The sequence below is a fragment of the Rhipicephalus microplus genome, chromosome X (genome assembly GCF_043290135.1).
Source record: "Rhipicephalus microplus isolate Deutch F79 chromosome X, USDA_Rmic, whole genome shotgun sequence".
In the NCBI taxonomy this organism is placed as follows: Eukaryota; Metazoa; Arthropoda; class Arachnida; order Ixodida; family Ixodidae; genus Rhipicephalus; species Rhipicephalus microplus.
The window spans coordinates 108,123,056-108,145,930 of record NC_134710.1 but is presented as its reverse complement, the minus strand read 5'-3'; the positions used below and the strand labels follow the sequence as shown (position 1 = coordinate 108,145,930).

The 22,875-nt window shown below is 47.3% G+C and overlaps 1 protein-coding gene and 1 non-coding gene across 23 annotated transcripts in view; both read right to left on the bottom strand.

The window, feature by feature from the left end:
* Positions 1 to 12,393, bottom strand: part of LOC119176261 (uncharacterized) — a 53,984-nt gene extending 41,591 nt beyond the window's left edge. For 19 of the 22 annotated variants that reach the window (XM_075877376.1, XM_075877381.1, XM_075877378.1 and 16 more), the window contains exons 1-3: positions 12,093 to 12,393; positions 8,086 to 8,137; positions 7,870 to 7,975 (exon numbers count right to left, since the gene is read on the bottom strand). In XM_075877376.1, coding sequence (XP_075733491.1) covers positions 7,870 to 7,975; positions 8,086 to 8,123 — 144 coding nt within the window. In that variant the 5' untranslated portion in view covers positions 8,124 to 8,137; positions 12,093 to 12,393. Of the gene's footprint in view, positions 1 to 7,869; positions 7,976 to 8,085; positions 8,138 to 12,072 lie in introns of all 22 variants that reach the window. The other 3 variants (XM_075877389.1, XM_075877396.1, XM_075877397.1) reach the window with 3 other exon arrangements.
* On the bottom strand, positions 11,560 to 11,641 carry TRNAL-GAG (transfer RNA leucine (anticodon GAG)). Its single transcript has one exon. It is a non-coding gene; the product is annotated as a tRNA-Leu (tRNA).
* Positions 12,394 to 22,875: the final 10,482 nt, after the last annotated feature.

The window sequence follows — 22,875 nt, the reverse complement described above, 5'->3', positions numbered from 1 at the left end:
TCATACAGATTTCCTTCTGGTTTTGTGCTACAAACAGGTGGTTGTCTATTTTCCCTTTCTTAACACTCCTGCCACATTGCAGGTTTCCACAGAACTCGTCAGCCTATAACACCGTGATAAAGGAGAGCACTACCCTTAGTTGTGAAATATTTTATTGCATATTCCATTCTTTCATTAACTAAAAGCCAGTGATTGAGCCAATGACAAAAAAAATTTTAAATGTTAAGGTATTGTTAGCCCATACAGCCCCAGATATATGAATAGTTTATACTAACAAGTAGGTGAATGAAAATTTAAAGCATTCATGTGAATTGACTCCGTTTGATATATTTAGTACAAGAAGTAGAGTGTGACTATTCGTTGGCATGGACCAGTGATGAGATAGGACTGTTGGATGAGCAAGGCGTGAAAAAAAATTGAGATGCATAACACTCCTTGTCCAACAAATGAAAATACAATTTCCATTCATGCGATGCGTCCAGAACTAGCATCATGATGTAGACTAAGACAACATATTATACAGTTACCATACCACACTTCATCATTAACTTTTTTGTAGCAGACTGAAAAGCTGAATGACAACTATGTCTCTATGCACAGACTTATTTTTTAGTTTAGTGAGAGCTAAACATTTTTATATGGTTAGATAAGCCTAATGTGTGTGTCAGCCATGACACGGCATGATCTACCCACTAGAAGTGACTGCAAGGTGTTTTCCAAGCTCGGTAGCAGTAACAATAAGTCTCGTAGTTAGGCAACCGCAATCATGTCACTTCAACCTAATAGATGAATGTTACAAGTTTGGTTGCTTTTAAGTCTCTGACTTAATAAATGCTGTGATGATGTCCCTGTACTGTGCTTTAAAATTTTTGTAGAAAGCACACGACAAATTTTTAATTGACTAGAATAGCATAAAAAAAGGCTACTTTTATGCGCTTATACACTAAAGCTGTGTAAAGAATGGCCTTTCCATACTGTAACCAAAGCTTTAGAACGCAGTCAAGATGGTGGTCAGCACAATATGTGAATGACAAAGACTAATGGTACATTGCGTTCGAGCACTTCATTGCTCAGGCAATGCGCATCATGTTAAACTGGTTGAAATCAAGCACTCTGAGTACATTCAGCTGGCTCTATCACAGCAACACGCTTCAACTCTGATCGCTCTGTGCCAACACCTCCTTTCTTTCATTCAATGCCAGTGCAAATGCGCGCTCTTCAATGGGAGCCATCGGTCTGTCTTAGTTCAAAGAATGGTCGTGACAAGATGCCAGAAGAGGGGTAGGGCTGCTTGCATCACAAGTGCTTCCGAGCACTTTTCCACAAAAACACGGTAGATGTGTGTCCCTCTCCAATATCATACGTCTGTCAGATTTGTTCCTTCATGCTCCTTCTTTCTAGCTGGAAGCAATGCCGCCGCCACCTCACAGCGCTAGTTATGCAGCGGCATCACCATGACGCGTCCTCATTGATTGCCCACATAGCGCCATGAATGGCGACACGCTATCTGAAAAAAATGTATCACTTACAGAGACAGAGTGACCATCAACATTGTGACAATGAGGAATGCAAGACTCTGCCTCACAGATCTGTACAGAAATGAAAAAAAAATTCATATTATTCCAGTCGTGAGGACCTGCATGAAGGGCTCTCTTCCCCACGATTGCAAAGCACAGGCGAAAGCAAGGTGATAGAAAAGACCAAGAAAGGGCTTGAGGAAAGGATGGTGAACACTTGGATTGGGCGCATCTAGCTGGAATTGATAAAAGAGAGGAGGCGCTGTCTGTGCTCTCACTTTGACCTCAGAACATAACCAAGATCTGATCACATGTCTCCTGTGCCTCACGTGTTTGCAACAAAATATTGTCAGGGTACTAAATAGAGAACAAATAGCAGTATGGCAAGCAGCAGAACAGCCCTGATCGAGCAGAGAGTCTTCGTCTTCCTCAACCACAAGCAATTGCTTTGCCACGCACAAGTAAGGGTGAAATAGGTAGGCCGCACAACAGCCAGATACCCACTAAATGCCCGTGTCATTACTCCAACTCTCTGGAAGCATCGACTCTATGCTTCCGAATGTGTGAAGCCAAAGCAAGTCATCAGCGTGAATAATACAGCTTCATCCTGACCACATGAACAATGTCTGCCTGTGCTGCATGACAAGAAGATCGCGCGCCGGGCGGTGCAACAACATGGTAGGTGACATCATTGAGGCATCGAGGAACTCGATAAGGGCTGAAATAATGGCGCAAGAGTTTCTCTGACCGGCCGCATTGGCGGACAGGACACCAGATCCATACTTTTTCTCCAGGATGGTAGGCATCTTCTTCGTGATCAAGGTTGTAAATGTGAGCGTCGTAAGGTTGCTGAAAGCGAATGCGCGAGTGAGCTAGTTGAAGAGCTCCTTCAGCACACTGCGCATACGGTCAGCAATTTTGGTGCCGGCTGCAAAGGCATTGGGTAAAAGCATGGCTTCTACATCGTAGTAACCTGATGACCGTGAAGCAGGTGGAAAGGCATAAATCCAGTAATTTCCTGCGTGGCGGTGTTAAAAGGTAGATTGCCACTGTCCCTCAAGAGGAAGGTATATAACAGCTGTATCTTGCCGGTAGTTAGCTACGGAGCAGAAACCTGGAGACTTACAAAGAGGGTTCAGCTTAAATTGAGGACGACACAGCGAGCAATGGAAAGAAAATGGTAGGTGTAACCTTAAGAGACAAGAAGAGAGCAGAGTGGATTAGGGGACAAACGGGGGTTAAGGATATCATAGTTGAAATAAAGAAGGGGAAATGGACATGGGCCGGGCATGTAGCGCGTAGACAGGATAACCGCTGGTCATTAAGAGTAACTAACTGGATTCCCAGAGAAGGGAAGCGGGTTAGGGGGAGACAGAAGGTTAGGTGGGCAAATGAGATTAAGAAGTTTGCGGCTATAAATTGGCAGCAGCAAGCACAGGACCGGGTTAACTGGCGGAACATGGGAGAGGCCTTTGTCCTGCAGTGGACGTAGTCAGGCTGATGATGATGATGATGGTGTTAAAAACGAAAGTTAAGAAAGGAAGGACAATGTCCCAGTTCCTATGGTCCACGTTGCCATACATGGAAAGTACATCCGTGATGATTTTATTGAGCTGTTCTTTTAAACCGTTCGTTTGCGCATGATAGGCTGTTGTAGGACAATGTATGATGCCGCAAAGTGTCGTCACTTCTTCGAGCTGTTTGGCCAGTGAAGGCCGTGCCTCTGTGTGTAAGACCCACGGCCAGTGCACTATGGCGTCAGCGACATCACTTGCAGTACCAGTTGAAGTGCTCCTGTTTCATACTAATGGGTTAATTAATCTGTTACAACTATTATCCAAACGTTATCCACTGAATATTTTTGGAAATGGACCTAGGAGGTTCATACCAACTTGTTGAAATGGTGCTCAGGATGGCTCCACAAGATGTAAAAAACCTGCATGTTTCGTGCGCAGTCTTGCGACACTGGCAGTCACGGCAGATTTTGACGTCGTGCTTGGCAGTATGGGACAGTTTAGGCCAGTAGCACTTGTGCCAAATATGAGCTAAGAGTACATGTCAGGTCTAAATGCCCAGAAGACAGTTTGTCATGACATGCATTGAGGATCGCTGCTTACATCCCAGATGGTACTACCAGTAGAGTGGTTCAAGTCCTAGGATCAAAGCTCCAATTGTACAGGATGTTGTCGTGGAAGAAAAACGACAAAATCCTGCGCCTGAAGTTTTTGGTGGCAGATCAAGTTAGGGGGGGGGGGGAGGGGTAAACAACAAGAGGGAAGGTAGGGAGGTTAACCAGGCTCATGCCCGGTTTGCTACCCTACGCTGGGGGAATAGGAAGAGGGCATAAAGGTGAGAGAGAGAGAGGAAAGAGAAGAGAAAGAGAGAGAGAAAAAAAAGAAAAAAAAGGAGGATTGTCAGTCAATCGGCTGGCGCGTATACAGCGGTGGCACTACACAAACGTTAAAGATGGTCACACAGGCCTGTAGTCCTCAAAAAGCACAAGACAGCTTTGACTGCTTTTTGAGCCGACGAAAGGCGATGACGGTGTTCCAGTAGCATCTGCACAGAGAGTGGCCGATCGTCCAATTGTCGCAATGCGTCCGAAATCTTCTGTCTTTCAGAGGCAAATCGAGGGCAATGGCATATCAGGTGGTCGATGTCTTCTTTGGTGCAGCAGACGTCGCATTCCGCATTGTCGGTCAATCAGATGAGGGTTCTATATGCTTTTGTGAAGGCAACCCCCAACCAAAGGCGACAAAGAAGTGAAGCTTCACGTCGACGAAGTCCGGATGGAGGTCGAAGTTCCAGTCGAGGGTTTATTTGGTATAGTCTCGTATGTCTTATGCTTGGAGTGTTCCACTCCTGCAGACTCAGACTACGTGCCAGGTGACGAAGTTGCTTTGCAGCGTCAGTCCTTGACAAAGGAATCGGAAGGATGTGTTCTTCTTGGTGCGATGTGCGAGCCGCGTTGTCTGCGGAATCATTGCCACTGATCCCACAATGGCCAGGAAGCCACTGAAACTTGACCTCGTGGCCTGTTTCTGTGACGTGGTGAACGAGCTTGACAACTTCGTAAGTTAATTATTCATGGCAACCTCGTCGAAGGACTGACTGCATGCTCTGTAGGGCTGGTTTTGAGTCGGAAAACACAGCCCATTTACTCGGTCTTTGGGATTTGATGTACTCTATGGCGCCACGCAAAGCCGCAAGTTCTGCCGCTGTAGACGTAGTGACATGTGACAGTTTGATTCGCAGAGTGATTCCTCTAGCTGGAATCACCACCGCACCACCAGAACCAGACGCTGTGGTTGAACCATCGGTGTATATGTGCACGTGGTTGTTCTACATTTCGTGCAGATGGCTCAAGCTCAATTGTTTTAGGGCTAATGAAGGCAAATTTGATTTTTTCTGTATTCCTGGAATTGAAACACGTACTTGTGGAAGTGTCAGGCACCACGGAGGATACACCAGTTTCTCAGCAGGCGTAAAATCTGACGTAAACGACGCACGATGAGCACAGACAATCGCACTAAATTTCGTGCAGGGCCTCTCAGTAGCGAGGGTTGCCAAGTGGTGGGAAGGATTCCTAGCATGTTGCCTGAGGTACGTACGCATCGTTTCAATTGTGATGTGCGTCATGATCGAGTAGTCTTGTGCAATGGCAATTGTTTCAGCTGTCGATGCGCAGCGGGGTAAACCAAGGCATATCCTAAGCGCTTGGGCTTGAATATTTTGGATTGTGCGCAGGTTCGTTTTGCACGTGTTAGATATAACAGGTAGGCTATACCGCAGGAATCCAGTAAATAATACCGTGTACAGCTGTAACATAGACTCGACAGACATTCCCCAACTTTTCCCAGCAAGAAACCTGAATAAGTGACAAATGGCAGTCAGCCGCTTTTTCACGTAGTTTACGTGGGGTGTCCAAGACAGGTTTCGGTCGATTACGACTCCCAAGAACCTGTGACTCTGGCTGCATGACACCAACTGCCTGTTAATTGATATGCCGTAAGCGGACATTGGTTTTCTGGTGAAGGCCACGACTGCACACTTCTCACTTGCGATTTCAAGCCCTTGTTTGGGTAAGTGGTACGATGTCACTGATGCTGCCTTCAGAAGTCGAGCGCGAAGTTGAAGTCGAGTCACACCTGATGTCCACACACAGATGTCATCAGCATAAATGGAAAGTCGTACACTGCTTGGTTGCTTGCCAACTAGTTCAATGAGTGTTAGGTTGCACAGCGTCGGGCTTAGCACTCCGCCTTGCGGGACTCTTCGGCTGCAGTAATACTCGGGTGTCGGGCCATTCTCTGTCTGCACGTGAAATGATCTATTTTATAGGTAGCTCTGAACCCACGTATATATCCTGCCACCGAGTCCCACTCCTTCTAGTGCGCTGAGAATGGCTTCGTGGGTGACATTGTCGTAGGCCCCTTTAACGTCAAGAAACAGAGCAGCAGATAACCGTTTGCAGGCCTTCTGGTGTTCTACATATGTCACCAAGTCAACTACATTGTCAATTGACGAGCGGCCTCGTCTGAACCCGGACATGGCATCTGGATATATTTCGTAGAACTCTAAGTACCATTCCAGACGCGTTAAAATCATTCTTTCCATAACTTTTCCCACACAGCTCGCGAGGGCAATCGGGCGGTAAGAGGAAATGTTCAAGGGTGACTTGCCGGCTTTGAGAAGTGGAATCAAGCGACTTGACTTCCATTCCTGTGGAACCATGCCAGTTTGCCAGGAGTCGTTGTACAGCTGCAAGAGTGCCTGCCGAGCTTGATCTCCTAGGTGACACAGAGCGCGGTAAGTGATGCGGTCAGGTCCTGGCGCTGAAGAACGTCTACACAAAGCAAGCGCAGCCTTTAGTTCGTTCATTGAAAACGAAATTTCCATTCGGGGATCACGTGAAGATACAGAAAAGTCGGGCGTCTTTGTCCCAGTTGAATTTGAGCCGCAGGCAATCCTTCGACAGAAGGAATCTGCGACATCAATCTCTTTGCAGCGTAAGTGAAGTGCCAGAGATTCTAATGAGTAGCGCTGAGTAATGGTTGTACGAAGACCCCGGACAGTTCTCCAGATTAGTGACAGAGGCTTTCTGGGATCCAAAGACTCACAAAAAGATACCCATCGTTGCTTGTCCAGCTTGTCCATGTGACGCTGTATTTTCTTCTGTGTGCGTCTGGCCACTCTCAGATCATCAAGTGACCTCGTGCATCTATAACGTCGTTCAGCACGACGACGAATCGCTCGGAGTTTCTCGAGATCAATGTCCATATCAGTGCGAGATGAGCTCACCGGAAGCGAACGCGTCGTTGACTGTAGGGCACTCTTTATTGCGTCCTCAAGTTGGTCCTCAAAATAGTCGATGGGGAAGTTTAAGGTCATCACAAGTTGCTTCTGAGCCAAGTCGGATGCTGCAACAGCCATGAGGAAACTTTCGTTGTCAGTTTTGGTTTGAAGGAGTCGACTCAACTAGGGCACATGACAAGCAGTCAGCATCAGTGTGCATGCGCCCCCCATTATAAACCACCGTAACGTCAAATTTTTGGAGCCGGAGGCTCCATCGGGTGAGGTGGCCCAAGGGTTCTTTGAGGCCTGCAAGCCAGCACAAAGAATTGTGGTTAGTGACTACTCCGAACGGTTGCCCATATAAGTACGGTCGGAGCTTCACTATGGCCCACAAAACAATATGCATTGACATGTACCCTCTTCGGTCCTCCAAGTGCTCTGGTGAGCAGCTGAACATTTGGCTCAGACGTGTTCTCTGGCACAAACCTAGAGATGGTTTTTCATTGTTGCAATCTGAGTCGGAGCACAGTGATGCCCAGCCAAATGTACTACAAGAGGAAAACAAAGACAAAGCACTGATGAAACAGTTCAAAATGTCCTCACTTCACCTCTCTGTCTCGCATTTGTGGAGTATGCTGATCACTATCATGAGTGAACTGTTCCATCTCACTAGCTCATTGAGTTATATCGATATCATAAGTGCTAACTAAAGAACAAAACTGTGAGAAACTGAGCAGCTTGTTCACTGGATGTATGAAAAGTCCAATTGTAAGCTAAACACAGGGTAACCTAAAAATTGCATGTAATGACCACACCACCAGTGCCCAATAGTGCATGACAGCCAAATGATGCAGTATTGGTGAAGTAAAAGATGTCAAGAAGTAGACTACACATAGCTTAAAATGCAGATTCCTGGCAACATGCTTTGTTGAAGGGATTTAACTTCCCCAAAAGAAAACACTACATTCTCTTCAAAATTCAGCTGTTCAACTGTGTTTTATGGAATTTGAAACATGTCAGTTAAATAAGACATAAAAGTACTGTGTGTTGAACAAACCAAGTCACAGCTGACACAGAAGTGGTCTTGCTTGGCGAAATTGTGCTGAAGTGCCTGGCTTAGGTATTCGAAAGTTCGCTTTTCTAGTTGCTCATCCTGCAACAAGCTGAAATGAACCAAAAGTATGCGTGGATAAGCTACAGCTAAGACTGGAACGCTCGCTTTTTCTCCAAGTTATAAAAGAACAAAGAGGACGTGTATGAAGGAGAGCTTTACCTTAGTAGAACAGCGAGTTCATTTTCTGACAGAGCCATGAGTTAATGAAAATCTGGAAACACACCAAATATACAAGCTGCAGTTTTCTTCAATGTCATCAGCTGGCGAGTAAGCTTTAACGATACGCAACAAAAAATCACCAAGCAATGCTCAACTTGGTCACAGAAAAACGTCACAACATCTCCGAATGGGGAGCATACGTACATGAACTTCATGATCGCAAAGAGTGACTAAACAGAAGATCGTCATCAAAAGACGGGTGTTCTAACGCACGATAATGAGAATAAAAAGCGATTACACAGCAAACAAGAGTTCTTACTAAGCTGGCGGGAAATATGTGATATTGCCTTCAAAATTCGTACATTTCAACATATACGAGTATTATTTCGTTACGAAAACCGGTCGTTTTTCTCCAAATCTCCCATACACCACACTTCGTCATTCACGCATTTGTGAAAACTTACTGTGATTCATGCGCCGCGACGCCGTAATGACCATGCCGATCAGGCAAACAGGCTAGTAAAGGGTGGTGATCTCATATTAGGAAACCCTATGGTCTCATGATATCTCATGACTCGAGCCTGTCTTGTGGTTGCTATCACTCCCGCTCGAAAGCGCTACAAACGGCCGCCGGAGCGCGTGAACCATGTGTTCTCGTGTTCCCTTTCATAAAAACTGACACTGTACATGCATTTAATATATTAGCTGTGTGATAGTGTATTGCTGTGTTCCGTATAGCAAGTCCCGCTCGAGGAAAACGCCCGGTGTTTTATTTCAGCAAATCTCAGGCATTGCTGAGCTGTGCGCTAAATGGCAAAAGAATATTGCTAGAGACAACCTCATCATCAAAGACAAGTCTGCATCGACTGTCGTATTCAGCAGACACTTGCGCGAAGAATATCTTTTCAAGGGCTATCCTTCCTTTTTGATTCTGAGTGCAAAGAAACCACGCAAAGATCCTGCTTCAGGAGGGACGTGGGTTTCACATAGAATAGTGCAAAATTGCAAAAAAAACGCAGTTTTGAGAAAAACACATGTGCCTGCGAGCCGCATAAGAAAACATTTTCCTGACTCCGCGCCTATGTTCAAGGACTATCGTACCTTGTTTTTCACTTGTCTTTCAACACGTGGTGAGTTGATATGTGGGGTTTAACGTCCCAAAACCACCATATGATTATGAGAGACGCCGTAGTAGAGGCCTCCGGAAATTCCGACCACCTGGGGTTCTTTAACATGCACCCAAATCTGAGCACACGGGCCTACAACATTTCCGCCTCCATCGGAAATGCAGCCACCGCAGCCGGGTTTCGAACCCGCGAATTGTGGGTCAGCAGCCGAGTACCTTAGCCACTAGACCACCGCGGCGGAGCAACACGTGGTGAGTCAAGAAGCAGACCCGAACTCAAGTGCTGGTGTTGCGCGCGCAGCACGGAGCTATGATAATGGAGCGGCGGCGGAGGATGGATGGATGGATATGGCTGTACCCTTTAGATCGGGCAGTGGCTAGCGCCACCAAGCCGTAATACTTAATGAACCAAAAACTAGATTTATTTTTTTTTTCTTTAAAAAGTGAGTTTGAGGATTTGTACTTTGCAGTGAAGGGTTTAATTTTCACTCGTGCCTTGACTTTAGCCACCAATCAGATAACCTCCTTCTAGTTAAGTCTACCCGCTTAAAGTCTATTTTGCCCTCCCGGTCCCTAAACCCCAGTGCTTTGAAAAACTCTGCGCTATCATTCTGAACTATAGAGTGAAGCCCTTTACAGAACATTATCAAGTGTTCGGCAGTTTCTTCTTCCTCTCCACACGCACTGCATACTGTGTCTACCCCTTCGTATTTGGCCCGATATGTCTTGGTTCGCAGTACTCCCGTCCTGGCCTCAAACAGTAGAGAACTACCCCGAGTATTATCATAGATCCTTTCCTTGGCAATTTCCTGCTTAAAAGTTCGATAGATCTCTAGTGCGGACTTCTTAATCATGCCCATTCTCCACATGTCAGTCTCTGTTTCCTTCACTTTCTTCTTAACCGATAGTTCTTTTTGGTTTGGCCACCTGCTGTTTTCTAAGTATTTACCAGTCAATTTTCTGGTTCGCTTCCTCCATTTTGTATCGACATTCTTCATGTACGAGTAGCTGAAAACCTTCCTAGCCCAACGCTCCTCCCCCATTTCTCTCAATCGCTTCTCAAATTTTATCTTGCTGCTAGCTTCCCTGCCCTCAGATGATGTCCATCCCATATCACCTTGTACTCCCTGATTTGGTGTATTCCCGTGAGCTCCTAAAGAAAGCCTACCTATTCCACGTTGCTTAATTTCTAATCTTGCTTGAACTTCTGATCTCATGCACAAGACCGCATTGCCGAACGTCAGCCCAGGAACCATGACCTCTTTCCATATTCCTCTCACAACATCGTACCTATTGTAATTCCACAGTGCCCTATTTTTCATCACTGCTGCATTCCTGTTACCTTTAGTCGTCACGTATCTTTCGTGTTCCCTCAGGTACTCGGTCCCATTGCTTATCCATACGCCCAGATATTTGTATTTTTCTGTTATCTCTAGCGTGAACTCCTGTACCCTAAGCTCACTACCTTCGTTGTCATTGAAAATCATGGCTGCTGATTTTTCCTTACTGAATCTAAAATCTAACCTATCTCCCTCATTACCGCAGATGTCCATCAATCTCTGCAAATCTTCCTTGTTGTTGGCCATTAGCACTATATCGTCTGCATACATTAATGCTGATGTGCCTGATCAATGAGTTTTTCTTGTTTGACTAAAGAGAGGTTGAAGCCCAGTCCACTTCCCTCTAATTTGGCCTCTAATCTTTGTAGGTACATCATGAATAATAAGGGTGACAGGGGACACCCCTGCCTGAGCCCCCGTTCTACCTCTGCAGGCTTGGATACCTGTTTTTCCCACTTTATAACTACTTTGTTACCTTTATAGATATCCTTTAAAAGATAAGTGACATGTTCCACGCCTAGTGTGTCCAGTATTCCCTACAATTCCTCTTGAACCACGCTATCGTACGCTCCCTTGATATCCAAAGGAGGTTCAAGGTCGCAGCACCCCACTCAAAGCAGCAGTGAGAGGCATGTACTACACCCTTTGCGAAAGCTTTCACTGTAAGAAGCTAGAATCTAAAAACCAAACTATGGCGTTCGTGCACGGCCGAGCACGAACACCTTAGCTTGGTTTCTAAATTTGGGTGCACGTTGAAGAACCCCAGATGGTCGAAATCTACGGCCGGGCTAGACGTCCGGCCGTGCACAAACACCTATGTTTCGTTTCTAGATTTGGGTGCATGCTAAAGAACCCTAGGTGGTCGAAATTTAGGGAGCCCTCCACTACGGCGTCTCTCATAATCATATGGTGGTTTTGGAACGTTAAACCCCACATATCAATCAATTATGTAGACACAGTTTACAATACATAGGTATGCATGCAAAAGCAAGTTTTATGAATAAAACCTGGCAGCGGTGGGATTCGAACCTACGCCCCCGAAGAGACTGGTGCCTCAAACCAGCGCCTTAGACCGCTCGGCCACGCTACTTCTTTTTTCTGTCTTTATTGCCTTGCATATCATGACTGTTCACATTTTACATATTTACATATTGGTCCAAATTCAAGTGCGTCACAAAATACACCCACAGAATTCATTGAGGTACCGTCAGCTCTTGGCTGGCTATTAATCAATACGTGGGCATTCGTAACAATCCCTCAATGCACCCAATCCAGTCTGGCACATCCTCTTGGCTTTTCAGCATTTCAAGAAAATGGCACACAGATTTCGCACACAGAAATGGCACACAGAAAATGGCACACAAGAAATGGCACACAAGAAATGGCACACAAGAAATGGCACACAGAACCCACACAGTAAGAGAGCGAACTAACAACGTTTACCGCATTACATGTAACACCCTGTTTAAACAAAAACGACGCACGAAACATAATCACAGGTACAGATGAGTGCAAACTAACAAGTGCATCAGTCGTGATACCTTGCTGTGTATGAAAAGCGAGCTCTTTTCGCAAACCTCATGGCCAAACCTCATAACCGCGGAAATGCTCTCCACAGCGACGCGACGTAGATTGCCTTCGTGCGAACAGTCACTAGCGCAGGCAAACCATAGAGTAACATAGTAAACGTTTACTATGTTACTCTATGGGCAAACCTCATTCGCTCGACGGCTATGGTGACTAGCCACCACGCTAGCCACCATACACCGTGCCACCCACGGAGGAAGGAAAAACAAAAAGCCTTCCTCTGTGGTGCCACTATACGACGGCTTCGGCGAGCGAACTCCACCGTTGCTTGCATGAGGCCGTCTACTCGTACTAAGAAAACCGCGTAGTGAGCGGTATGCATTTTAAAATTAGAATATATTGTTGTGTAATAGAACGAAAAGTGTTTATTAATGCCTTGCAGCACTTTTTTTTATGTGTACGTGCATAAACATTACGTTATTTCTTCGTTGTGCACCCGTGACTCGGGCGGAGAGGAGAGTGAGAGGAGGTGGTGACTTCGCGGCACATGAAGAAAACCGGCAGTACGTCAGTCACATCCTGTTCTGGTGCTTTGAGCACAGCGCTTCCGGACGATGGGCGATGGTTTCCAAATCTGGGGAACCGAGCGATCATGCGAAAACTGCCTCGCGACACGACGCGCGAACGCCCTGTTTCGTCGCTCATAGCACCGCTCGTCGCTGTCGCGTGCATTTTCGCGTTTATGAGGTTTGGCCTTGAGGCCCAGCAAATAACGAAATCGTTCCGGTGAAAGCCGAAAGCACATGAGTCGTTTGTTCCGCGTCGTCGAAGCCGCATTAGCCAGTTGCATTGCATGCCAAGAAAAATGGTGTCAAAGCATTTCCATGGAGGGAATGATGATGAGGGGGCGAAGCGGCCGTTAGTGCGTCCGTTCGTCCTTTTCATCCCACTCGTCATCATATCCTCACCAAGTGAATATGCTGTGATTTTTTTCTTTCTTGAATGGTCATATATATATATATATATATATATATATATATATATATATATATATATATATATATATATATATATATATATATATATATATATATATATATATATATATATATATATATATATATTTATATATATATATATATATATATATATATATATATATATATATATATATATATATATATATATATATATATATATATATATCCGACAGAGGAGTATGAAAGTACTATTAAGGCCTCACTAATATCATTACGTAAAAGTGGGAAGATAACCTACCCTATGCTTAAAATGATGTCACCTGGCAAATCGTCTCCCGGGCGTTTCTATTTACTACCCAAAATTCACAAGACTAACAATCCCGGCCGACCCATAGTTTCCAGCAACGGTACTGCTACTGAAAAAATTTCTAGTTTCATTGACTCTCTGATTAGGCACATCCCACAATCATTCCCATCATACATCAAAGATACCAGCCACTTCCTTCGAGAAGTCTCAAAACTTGTGGTACCTCTAGATTGCTATTTCGTCACCATGGATGTCTCATCACTGTACACAAACATTCCCCACACCGAAGGAATCGCCGCCACAGTCGCCGCCTATGGAAAAAGTAAATCGACGAGTCAATTCGACGAAAGCGCTTCAGAGGTGCTCCTAAATCTGGTACTTAAACATAATAACTTTGAATTCGGCCAAAACCATTATCTGCAAGTAAACGGAACTGCCATGGGAACCAAAATGGCCCCAAATTAAGCAAATATTTTCATGGCCTCTTTAGAGATTCCTTTCCTCGAAAATTCTCCATTCAAACCTATATTTTACCGACGCTTCCTCGATGATATATTCTTCGTGTGGGCCGATAGTGAACATAATCTTTCGAAATTCATTTCCGGTTTCAACTCCGTGCATCCTTCGATAACATTCACGCACACGTATTCGCAGAAGAGTGTTCACTTTCTGGATGTCACTGTATCACTCAGTGGCACCACCATATCTACTTCCCTGTATAAAAAACCAACAGACCGCCAACAGTATCTGCATTTCCATAGCAGTCACCCCCATCACTGCAAAGCAGGTGTTCCTTACTCTCAAGCCCACAGATACAGAAGAATTTGCTCTGAAATCACGCAATTTGACACCCACGCACAGGAATTGAGAACAGCCTTCTTGCGTCAAAAGTTCCCCGAAAAAATAATTGACAATGCAATTGAGCGCGCTCGCTCTTTGGACCGAGAATCAACAATGGGAGAAAAAGGTGGGAATAAAGATGATATAACTTCAGGGGCAAATCTAATCCTCACATACTGCGCCGCCGCCCCTCGGGTGAATTCTATACTAAACCGCCACTTCAACATACTTAAACAGAGTAGTCGCCTCTCTGCCATTTTTCAGACTCCGCCCAAGGTGGTTTACCGAAGAAATAAAAACCTGAGAGACTTACTGGTCAGGGCACAAACACACAAATCCGACCACCATCAGGGCTGTAGACCGTGCGGGAAACCTCGCTGCAGGGTGTGCACACACATGGTGACCACAGATACGGCCGAAGCCTCCTGTTCAAACTATGTGTACAAAATTAAAGACGACCTTAACTGTGACTCAGCCAATGTGGTATACAAAATTCGCTGTGAGGTGTGCAAACAGGAATGTATTGGACACACGGAAACCGCGTTCCGTTTGCGTTTCAACAACCACAGGGCACACGTAAAGGGCCTCCCCAATTTGCCGTTCTCCAAACATATCAATCTTCCTGGTCACTCTTTCGAACGCGTAAGTGTCATACTCCTACAATCCGGCTTCCAGAACACACGGGAGCGCGAACAGCGGGAGTCATACTTTATAAAGAAATTCAGATCACTTACCCACGGAATCAACGAGAGCCCTGGGCGACTGACGTGTCTCCGCGACGTTCCGTGAAACACAGAAATTGAATTACTCAATTAATTTATTTACACATACGTGAAGTCGCACACGCAAGTTGGTCAATATAGCGAAACTAAACGAATTCGATGCTACGTGAACCAAACGGATTGTGTTAGTATTATTAGACTTTATTTTCATTTCTGAGTACTTTTTTAGTATTATTTATTTTTATATATTTTCATCCTTTACAAGAATACCCATTTATTTATTTTCAGTATGACTGGTTGTACATTTTTCTGCAAGAGAGGGCAGGTGGAGGGAGGGGGAGAGGGCACATTAGCTTTCCAACGTGGCCATTATATTCCGAAAGCTGGAGCGGGTCGTATGCTTCTTGTGTGTGTGTGTATGTGTGTGTGTGTGTGTGTGTGGCCCGATGCCACGGGCCAGCCGCCGAACCACGTGAACTTAAACTCGATCCATGTGTGGGATGCGAGTAAGCGACAACATGTTCCACATTTTTCCGTTTTTCTTGGTCGCCTCCGCTGGCGGCGCGTCTTACCTATACCCAGTAACAATGCCAGAATTACCCGCTCGTTTCCGGCGGCTCTCCGTCGCTCCTTTCTAGTTCCTCTCCTTCTTCTGCTTCTTGTTGTCTGTTGCTACCTCGTTCGCCCGCTTGTCTTTTTCTCTCTCTTTTTTTTTGAGGGTCTTTAAACTGTGAGGGTGACCCTCTGCTACGGGAACTTGTATCATTTCACTTACATCCTGTGAAGAAGGCTGGTCCACCAGCCGAAACTGTTAGGATTAAATAAATGTTTTATTGTTTTGTTTCCTATACTGCACTATTCTCGAAGTTTATAACTTTTATTACGGTAGCCGGAAGAAACTCTGATCATCTATTTCATCTATATATATATATATATATATATATATATATATATATATATATATATATATATATATATATATATATATATATATATATATATTGTAGTGGGGAATTCGCAAGGGAATGACTAGTGGGACCATCGCTGAGTGCGAAGTGCGAGCGGGTGCACGAGCTGTAGACGCTGGACTGCCCTAGCATTTGTTTCCGTACCGGCTGTCTGCCTATTACCTGACGTTGCTATTAAACCCCCTTGCAAAGTGGTGGAAGTGTGCTGGGTACGCAAACCTGGAACTTCGAAGCCGGAAGCTGCCCACTGCATCAGCAACGCCTGATCAGACGACCGAGCATGGCACCACCCAGCAAAGCACGGCCCAATCTCAACTGGTCATCGTGCCTACCACCCTGCGCCAACGAGATCCGCCCTTCTTCAGCGCCAACGAAGACCAAGATGTGGAGGACTGGTTGCAGCTGTTTGAAAAGGTGAGCGCCGCCAACAAGTGGGACGACCCCTCGAAATTGGAGTATGTCCCATTTTATCTCAAAGACGTCGCCAGCCTGTGGTTCACAAACCACCGGACTGAATTTATCACTTGGGCCGGTTTCAAGACCACCCTCGCAGCTGTGTTCGATCGCCCCGCAGTGCGCAAGCTGCATGCTGAGCAGCGCCTACGCGGACGTGCACAAAGGCAGGGCGAAAACTTCACTAGCTATATTGAAGATGTAATCGATTTATGCCGGCGATTCAACCCTGAGATGACCGAACATGACAAGATCAGGCATATCTTGAAAGGCATAGACGATGATGCCTATCAAATGTTGCTGGCAAAGGGCCCAAGTACCCTATCCGAACTTGTGACTTCGTGCCAGAGCTTGGAAGGGATTCGGAAACAACGTGCAGCAGTTCGGAGGTCGACGACTGCAGACGACTCTCTCGCTGCCCTGGCCGTCGGTGGTGACAGCTCCCTGCTGGAGCAGATAAAAGAATATGTACGCGAAGAGGTCGCACGACAGCTTTCGTGTCTCTCGCATCTGCCGACCACCGAAGCACCAACGAACCGCCTAACGCCGGCAATCAGACAGGCTATTCAGGAGCAGGTCTTCGAGGCGTTGCCATTACCTACGTCTGCCTCTCCACCAACGCCTGTTGCCGCGCCACTGACTTATGCAGCCGTCGCGGCAATGCCTCCATCTCGTCTTCCAATGTATACGCCACAACCTGTGCGACCGTCCACCACGCCATTTCCAGCTACACAGCAACACGCCGGAAATCCTTGGCGCACTGCTGACAACCGGCCCATATGTTACTTTTGCGGAATTCCAGGTCACGTTGCACGTCTATGTCGTCGGCGCTTCACAGTTAACGCACCAAGATATCCTGACTATTCGTTTCGGCCTCCATACCACGCGCCTCACGACCCACCTGAAGTTCACGAACGCGATGCGCAAACTGCTTCCGGCACCCGAACATTCGCTTCTACACGTTCTACTTCCCACTCACCTTCACCTTCAACAAGTCGTCGTTCTGTATCGCCTATGCGTCGACGACCCACCCCCATTGAGACGAAAAACTAACTGCCGCAGCTCCGGAGGCACGAGCTGCGTCATCGTCTAATCGTTTAGGTCCTCGCCTGTCTCCCGCCAATCTTATCGATGTAATCGTCGAAGGTGTACGAACACTCGCACTCGTCGATACCGGTGCCGCGATATCTGTGATTAGTCAAAGACTCTGCCGCTCTCTTCGTAAAGTGACGATGCTTTCTCCCGTGGTTTCTCTTAGTACTGCGAGCGCCCAACGAATTGAGCCCGTCGCGGCATGTACAGCAAAAGTGGTTATTTGAGACGTGTTGTACACCATTGAATTTCACGTGTTGGCTTCATGTTCCCACGATGTCATCCTAGGATGGGATTTTTTATCACGTCATCAAGCCGTCGTGGACTGCGCTCGGGCCGAAGTGGAGCTGTTACCGTTTCGTGATGCGCCTTCTGTTGATGCGGCCGTATCTAGTGTGGCTAACCTTGTCGTCGCGACGGACATAGACCTTCCTCCTTTCAGCGCCCAGTTTGTCCCTGCCCGCTGTGCTTCACTTTCTGACGCTACCGTCCTATTCACGCCATCAGACATCTTCGGTAGCCGCCACCACACATCGCTGCCATTCGCCGTTCTTGAGCTTTGTCAAGACACTACCGGGATATTTATTTCCAATCCCAACTCGTGCCCCCTCAGTTTGCGCCGCAACGAGACGCTCGGTCACATTCAGCTTATCGATGAAGGTACTATCGTGCCTGCCGATTTCTTCGACACCAAGCCGAATATGGAGCTGAACGCGTTGGTTCCTCACTTTGCCTCGAACAGCGTGTCTACCGATGCATTTCACCGTTCTATTGACAGCCATCTCGCCCCGGCTCAACGAGAGCAGCTTGTTACCCTGCTGCACGAATTCAAGCGTTCGTTTGACTTTCCCCAAGCGGTGCTAGGAAGAACGAACACCGTTGTGCACACAATTGACACAGGAAAGAGTACTCCTTTGCGCCAGCGCCCTTATCGTGTGTCACCAGCGGAGCGTCGGGTAATTGCAGAACAAGTAGACGACATGCTACAGCGTGGAGTCATCAAGCCTTCTTGTAGTCCTTGGTCTTCCCCAGTTGTACTCGTCAAAAAAAAAAGGATGGTTCAATCCGGTTCTGCGTAGACTACAGGCGCCTAAACAACATTACGAGGAAAGATGTTTACCCTCTTCCCCGCATAGACGGCGCTCTCGATTGTCTCCAAGGTGCAGAATTCTTTTCCTCGCTTGACCTTCGCTCGGGTTATTGGTAGGTCCCAATGGCTGAGTCTGATCGTCCAAAAACGGCGTTTGTCACACCGGATGGCCTCTATGAATTTACCGTGATGCCATTCGGACTCTGCAATGCGCCTGCCACATTCGAGCGAATGATGGACAGCATTTTACGCGGTCTCAAATGGAACATTTGCTTGTGCTATCTTGATGACGTAGTGGTTTTTTCATCCGATTTCACTTCGCATCTCACTCGTCTGCGTAAGATTCTACAGTGCCTTACAAACGCCAGGCTTCAGCTTAACCTGAAGAAGTGTCACTTCGGGGCTAAACAACTCACCATACTTGGTCATGTCGTCTCGAAAGCCAGCATTCTTCCCGACCCTGACAAGCTTCGTGCTGTTGCCGAATTTCCTAAGCCGACTACTGTTAAACAACTACGGAACTTTGTGGGCCTGTGCTCCTATTTTCGTCGCTTTGTCCGGAACTTTGCCTCCATCATCGCTCCACTCACCAAACTCCTTGCTGGCCCTGCAGATCTTTCGAATTGGGCAGCAGCCTGTGACGAATCCTTCGCAACACTGCGCCAACTCCTTACCTCACCACCCGTACTGCGCCATTACGACCCTACTGCGCCAACCGAAGTACACACGGATGCAAGTGGCGTCGGCCTTGGTTCAGTACTCGCGCAACGCAAGCCAGGTTTTACGGAGTATGTGGTCGCCTATGCCAGCCGCGCCCTCACTAAGCCAGAAGCCAACTAATCTGTTACGGAAAAAGAGTGCCTCGCGATTGTGTGGGCGTTAAACAAGTTTCGCCCCTATTTGTACGGCCAAACTTTTGATGTGGTAACTGACCATCACGCACTCTGTTGGTTGGCTTCGCTGAAAGATCCTTCCGGCCGCCTCGGACGTTGGGCACTACGCCTCCAGGAATTCGACATACGCGTCGTCTACCGATCGGGGCGAAAGCACTCTGACGCAGATGCGCTTTCACGATCACCCGTGAAGTCTGATGATACGGACATATCCGCCCTGGACCTTCCCCTTTCTGCCGTCAGCGCCACAGACATGCCATCCGAACAGCGGAAGGACCCTTGGATCGCCTCGCTCTTGAATATGCTTTCTGACGCATCAACTTCCGGTTACCCGTGTGCTCTTCGCCGCCAAGCAACGCATTTCACCATACGGGATGGCCTGTTATACCGTCGCAACTATCAAGTGGCGGGTCGTAAATGGCTGCTAGTCATACCCAGCCATATGCGGTCTGATATCTGCAAATATTTTCATGCTGAACCGCAACACGCACATGCCGGTGCGCTAAAGACGTATGAGCGGATCCGCCAACGTTACTACTGGCGGGGTATGTACACGTTTGTACGCAAACACATTCGCTCATGTTCCCAGTGTCAGCAGCGCAAGACATTCCCTCATTCACCCGGTCAACTGCAGCCTTTGCCATGTCCTGCACGCCCATTTGACAGTGTTGGGGTTGACCTATACGGCCCGCTACCGTGCTCCATTGGTGGTAATCGATGGGTGATTGTGGCTGCCGACCATCTGACAAGGTACGCCGAAACGGCAGCGCTACCTTCGGCTGGAGCTCGTGACGTTGCAACCTTCATCTTGCACCGGTTTGTTCTTCGTCATGGTGCACCACGGGAGCTCCTGAGTGACAGAGGACGCATATTTTTGTCCGAAATTCTGCAGCAGCTCCTACATTCATGCCGTACGGTACACCGCACATCAACAGCCTACCACCCTCAGACGAACGGCCTAACGGAACGTTTCAACAGAACCCTCGGAGACATGCTCGCTATGTATATTGATTCTGACCACTCCAACTGGGACGTTGTTCTTCCTTTCGTGACGTACGCCTACAATACGGCGATTCAATCAACAACAGGCTTTTCTCCATTTTTTCTTTTATATGGTCGTGACCCATGCAACACACTCGACACAATTCTGCCATACAATCCTGATACCTCCGAGTTCAGCCCAGTTTCTGAAATGGCCGAACATGCCGAAGAGTGTCGTCAACTTGCACGGTCCTTCACAGCCGATAACCAAGCCCTCCAAAAAGATCGCCACGACCATGATCTTGTTCAGAATACCTTCCCCGTTGATTCTCTCGTGTGGCTCCGACTGCCTTTCCACTCTCCCGGACTGACTCCCAAGTTTGCACCGAAGTATACGGGCCCTTACCGCGTCATACAGCACCCTTCTTCGGTCACCTATTTGATTGAACCACTCAAGCCGTCCACGGACAAGCGCCGCCTTGGTCGTGAGACGGTCCACGTCAGTCGCCTCAAGCCCTGTTACGACCCTCCTGTTCTCTCGTCACCTTGAGTCACCAGGATGGCTCGTCTTCGTCGCCGGGGCATTGTAGTGGGGAATTCGCAAGGCAATGACTAGTGGGACCATCGCTGTGTGCGAAGCGCGAGCGGGAGCACGAGTGTCGCACACAGGTCCCGTTAAATAGGGAGGCGATCGCCGGGCTAATTCCAAGGGCCGAAGTATTGGCCCCCCGAACCGCACCACGAAAGCATGGACAATTTAGAAGTGGTCCTTTTTGGCGCGCCAGCGGACGCCGGCTGTGGCCCAAAGAACAAGCCAGAGCCGAGAGTTGATAAACAAAACAAATATTATATTCTCAAAAATGGCAGATCGAAACAATACACAAGAATGCACACTCCACAATAGTTACATACAATACGCCACCAATCAAACAACGTACTACACAGTACAATCAGCCACACTCAAAACAACGGACACAGACAACGATACGCACTACAATGCAGTCGCAGGCATTGAACCACCAAGACACTTAAAGACTAAAGAGATAGAAAACCTATCCGGTCCAAAGTTTTTGGAGCAAAAGTCTGGATGATACTCTTCCGAGAATCACTCACTCAAAGTCCAGTGTTGTTGTCGTTCCGCGCCGTCGAAGTTTCTCTTCCAGGAAACCTCGCGTCTTCAATTGGCCACTCTCCAAGCTTCAAACTTCTTCGCCCGAACACGTCGGCTTAACACACGCAGCTCTCGCCACGCGTCTTCGCTCGATAGCGGTAAACACACTCTCTTGCCTGTAGCTCGAGCCTTCACCCCTCAGTTGGAAATCCTCTTCATCTCCTGCTTCGTCCCTACGGACAAAACCTTCGCCGACTACACGGCGGAATCCCTACGCACTCTGGCGCTAACTTCCGTCTTCTCCTGATCTCTCATCTCCGCTGCTCGGTTAAATACCTTCCGCGCGACCTTCCAGAAGGTTCTCGTCATTTCGTCGGCGCGATACGCAGCGAAGGCTGGGGAGAGGCGCGAGACTGTACGAGGGCCGTCCCCGACCGATGACTCAACCCGGCAAAACACGCCCCGATTACTTCTAGAAATTTCCAGTGCTTGCCCGGCCGCCGCTGTGGGGTGAGGAGGTTCATCGGCGAAGCCACGCTTCCGAGGGGAGAGCGTCGCGCGCCCGGGGAGCCTTTAGATGTTTGTTTTCTTCTTTTTTTTCCGTTGACCTCGCGGCCTCACTCGGGCGCGTTATCGCAAAAATTTGGCGGCGCGCCCATTTTGAGCGCTCGTTCTGTGACACTGCCCCCCACTTTAAGAATATTATCTCATAATATTCAAAACCACACAAACGAGCGCGAACAGTCACCACACACTCTCAAAGACTGTAACATAGTCCGTCGCTCATGACACGTCACATTCACAGTAGATCGCTCAATACCATCGTACATTGTAGTTCAATTCCACAACACATGAAATATAGCCACAGGTACATGACTACAACACTTCATCACACATTCCAAACAATACAAACATACAAAGTTCTTTCATTACAACAATTATACAACACTACACGTCACATCATCGCACAGAACACTTTGACTCGCTCGACATACACTTGAGACACAGGATAACAAGATCATTAACACAACATATGTCACTCAGCCCTGCCAAACACATTCCGATTCAACCTCAGCACCTATCCTGTGTATTTCGAGCTGCGCTTGCGTTCTTTCTTGCGGTGCTCGCTCGATCTCTTCTTGTTTTTCCTTGTTCTTTTTCGGCGAGCCTTTTCCAACGACGGTATCTGAGGCAGCGTCTCAGCCATCGCTGTCACTTCCGACCTTGCTAACGGGTCATGACGTTCGACGGGTCCTGTCTGTTTATTTACCAGCTTGTTCATGTCTCTACATTTGGCCCGGCTGACCGACTCCGTCACCTTTACACTGCCGGTCGGTTGAGGTCGTGGCGACGTAAGTCC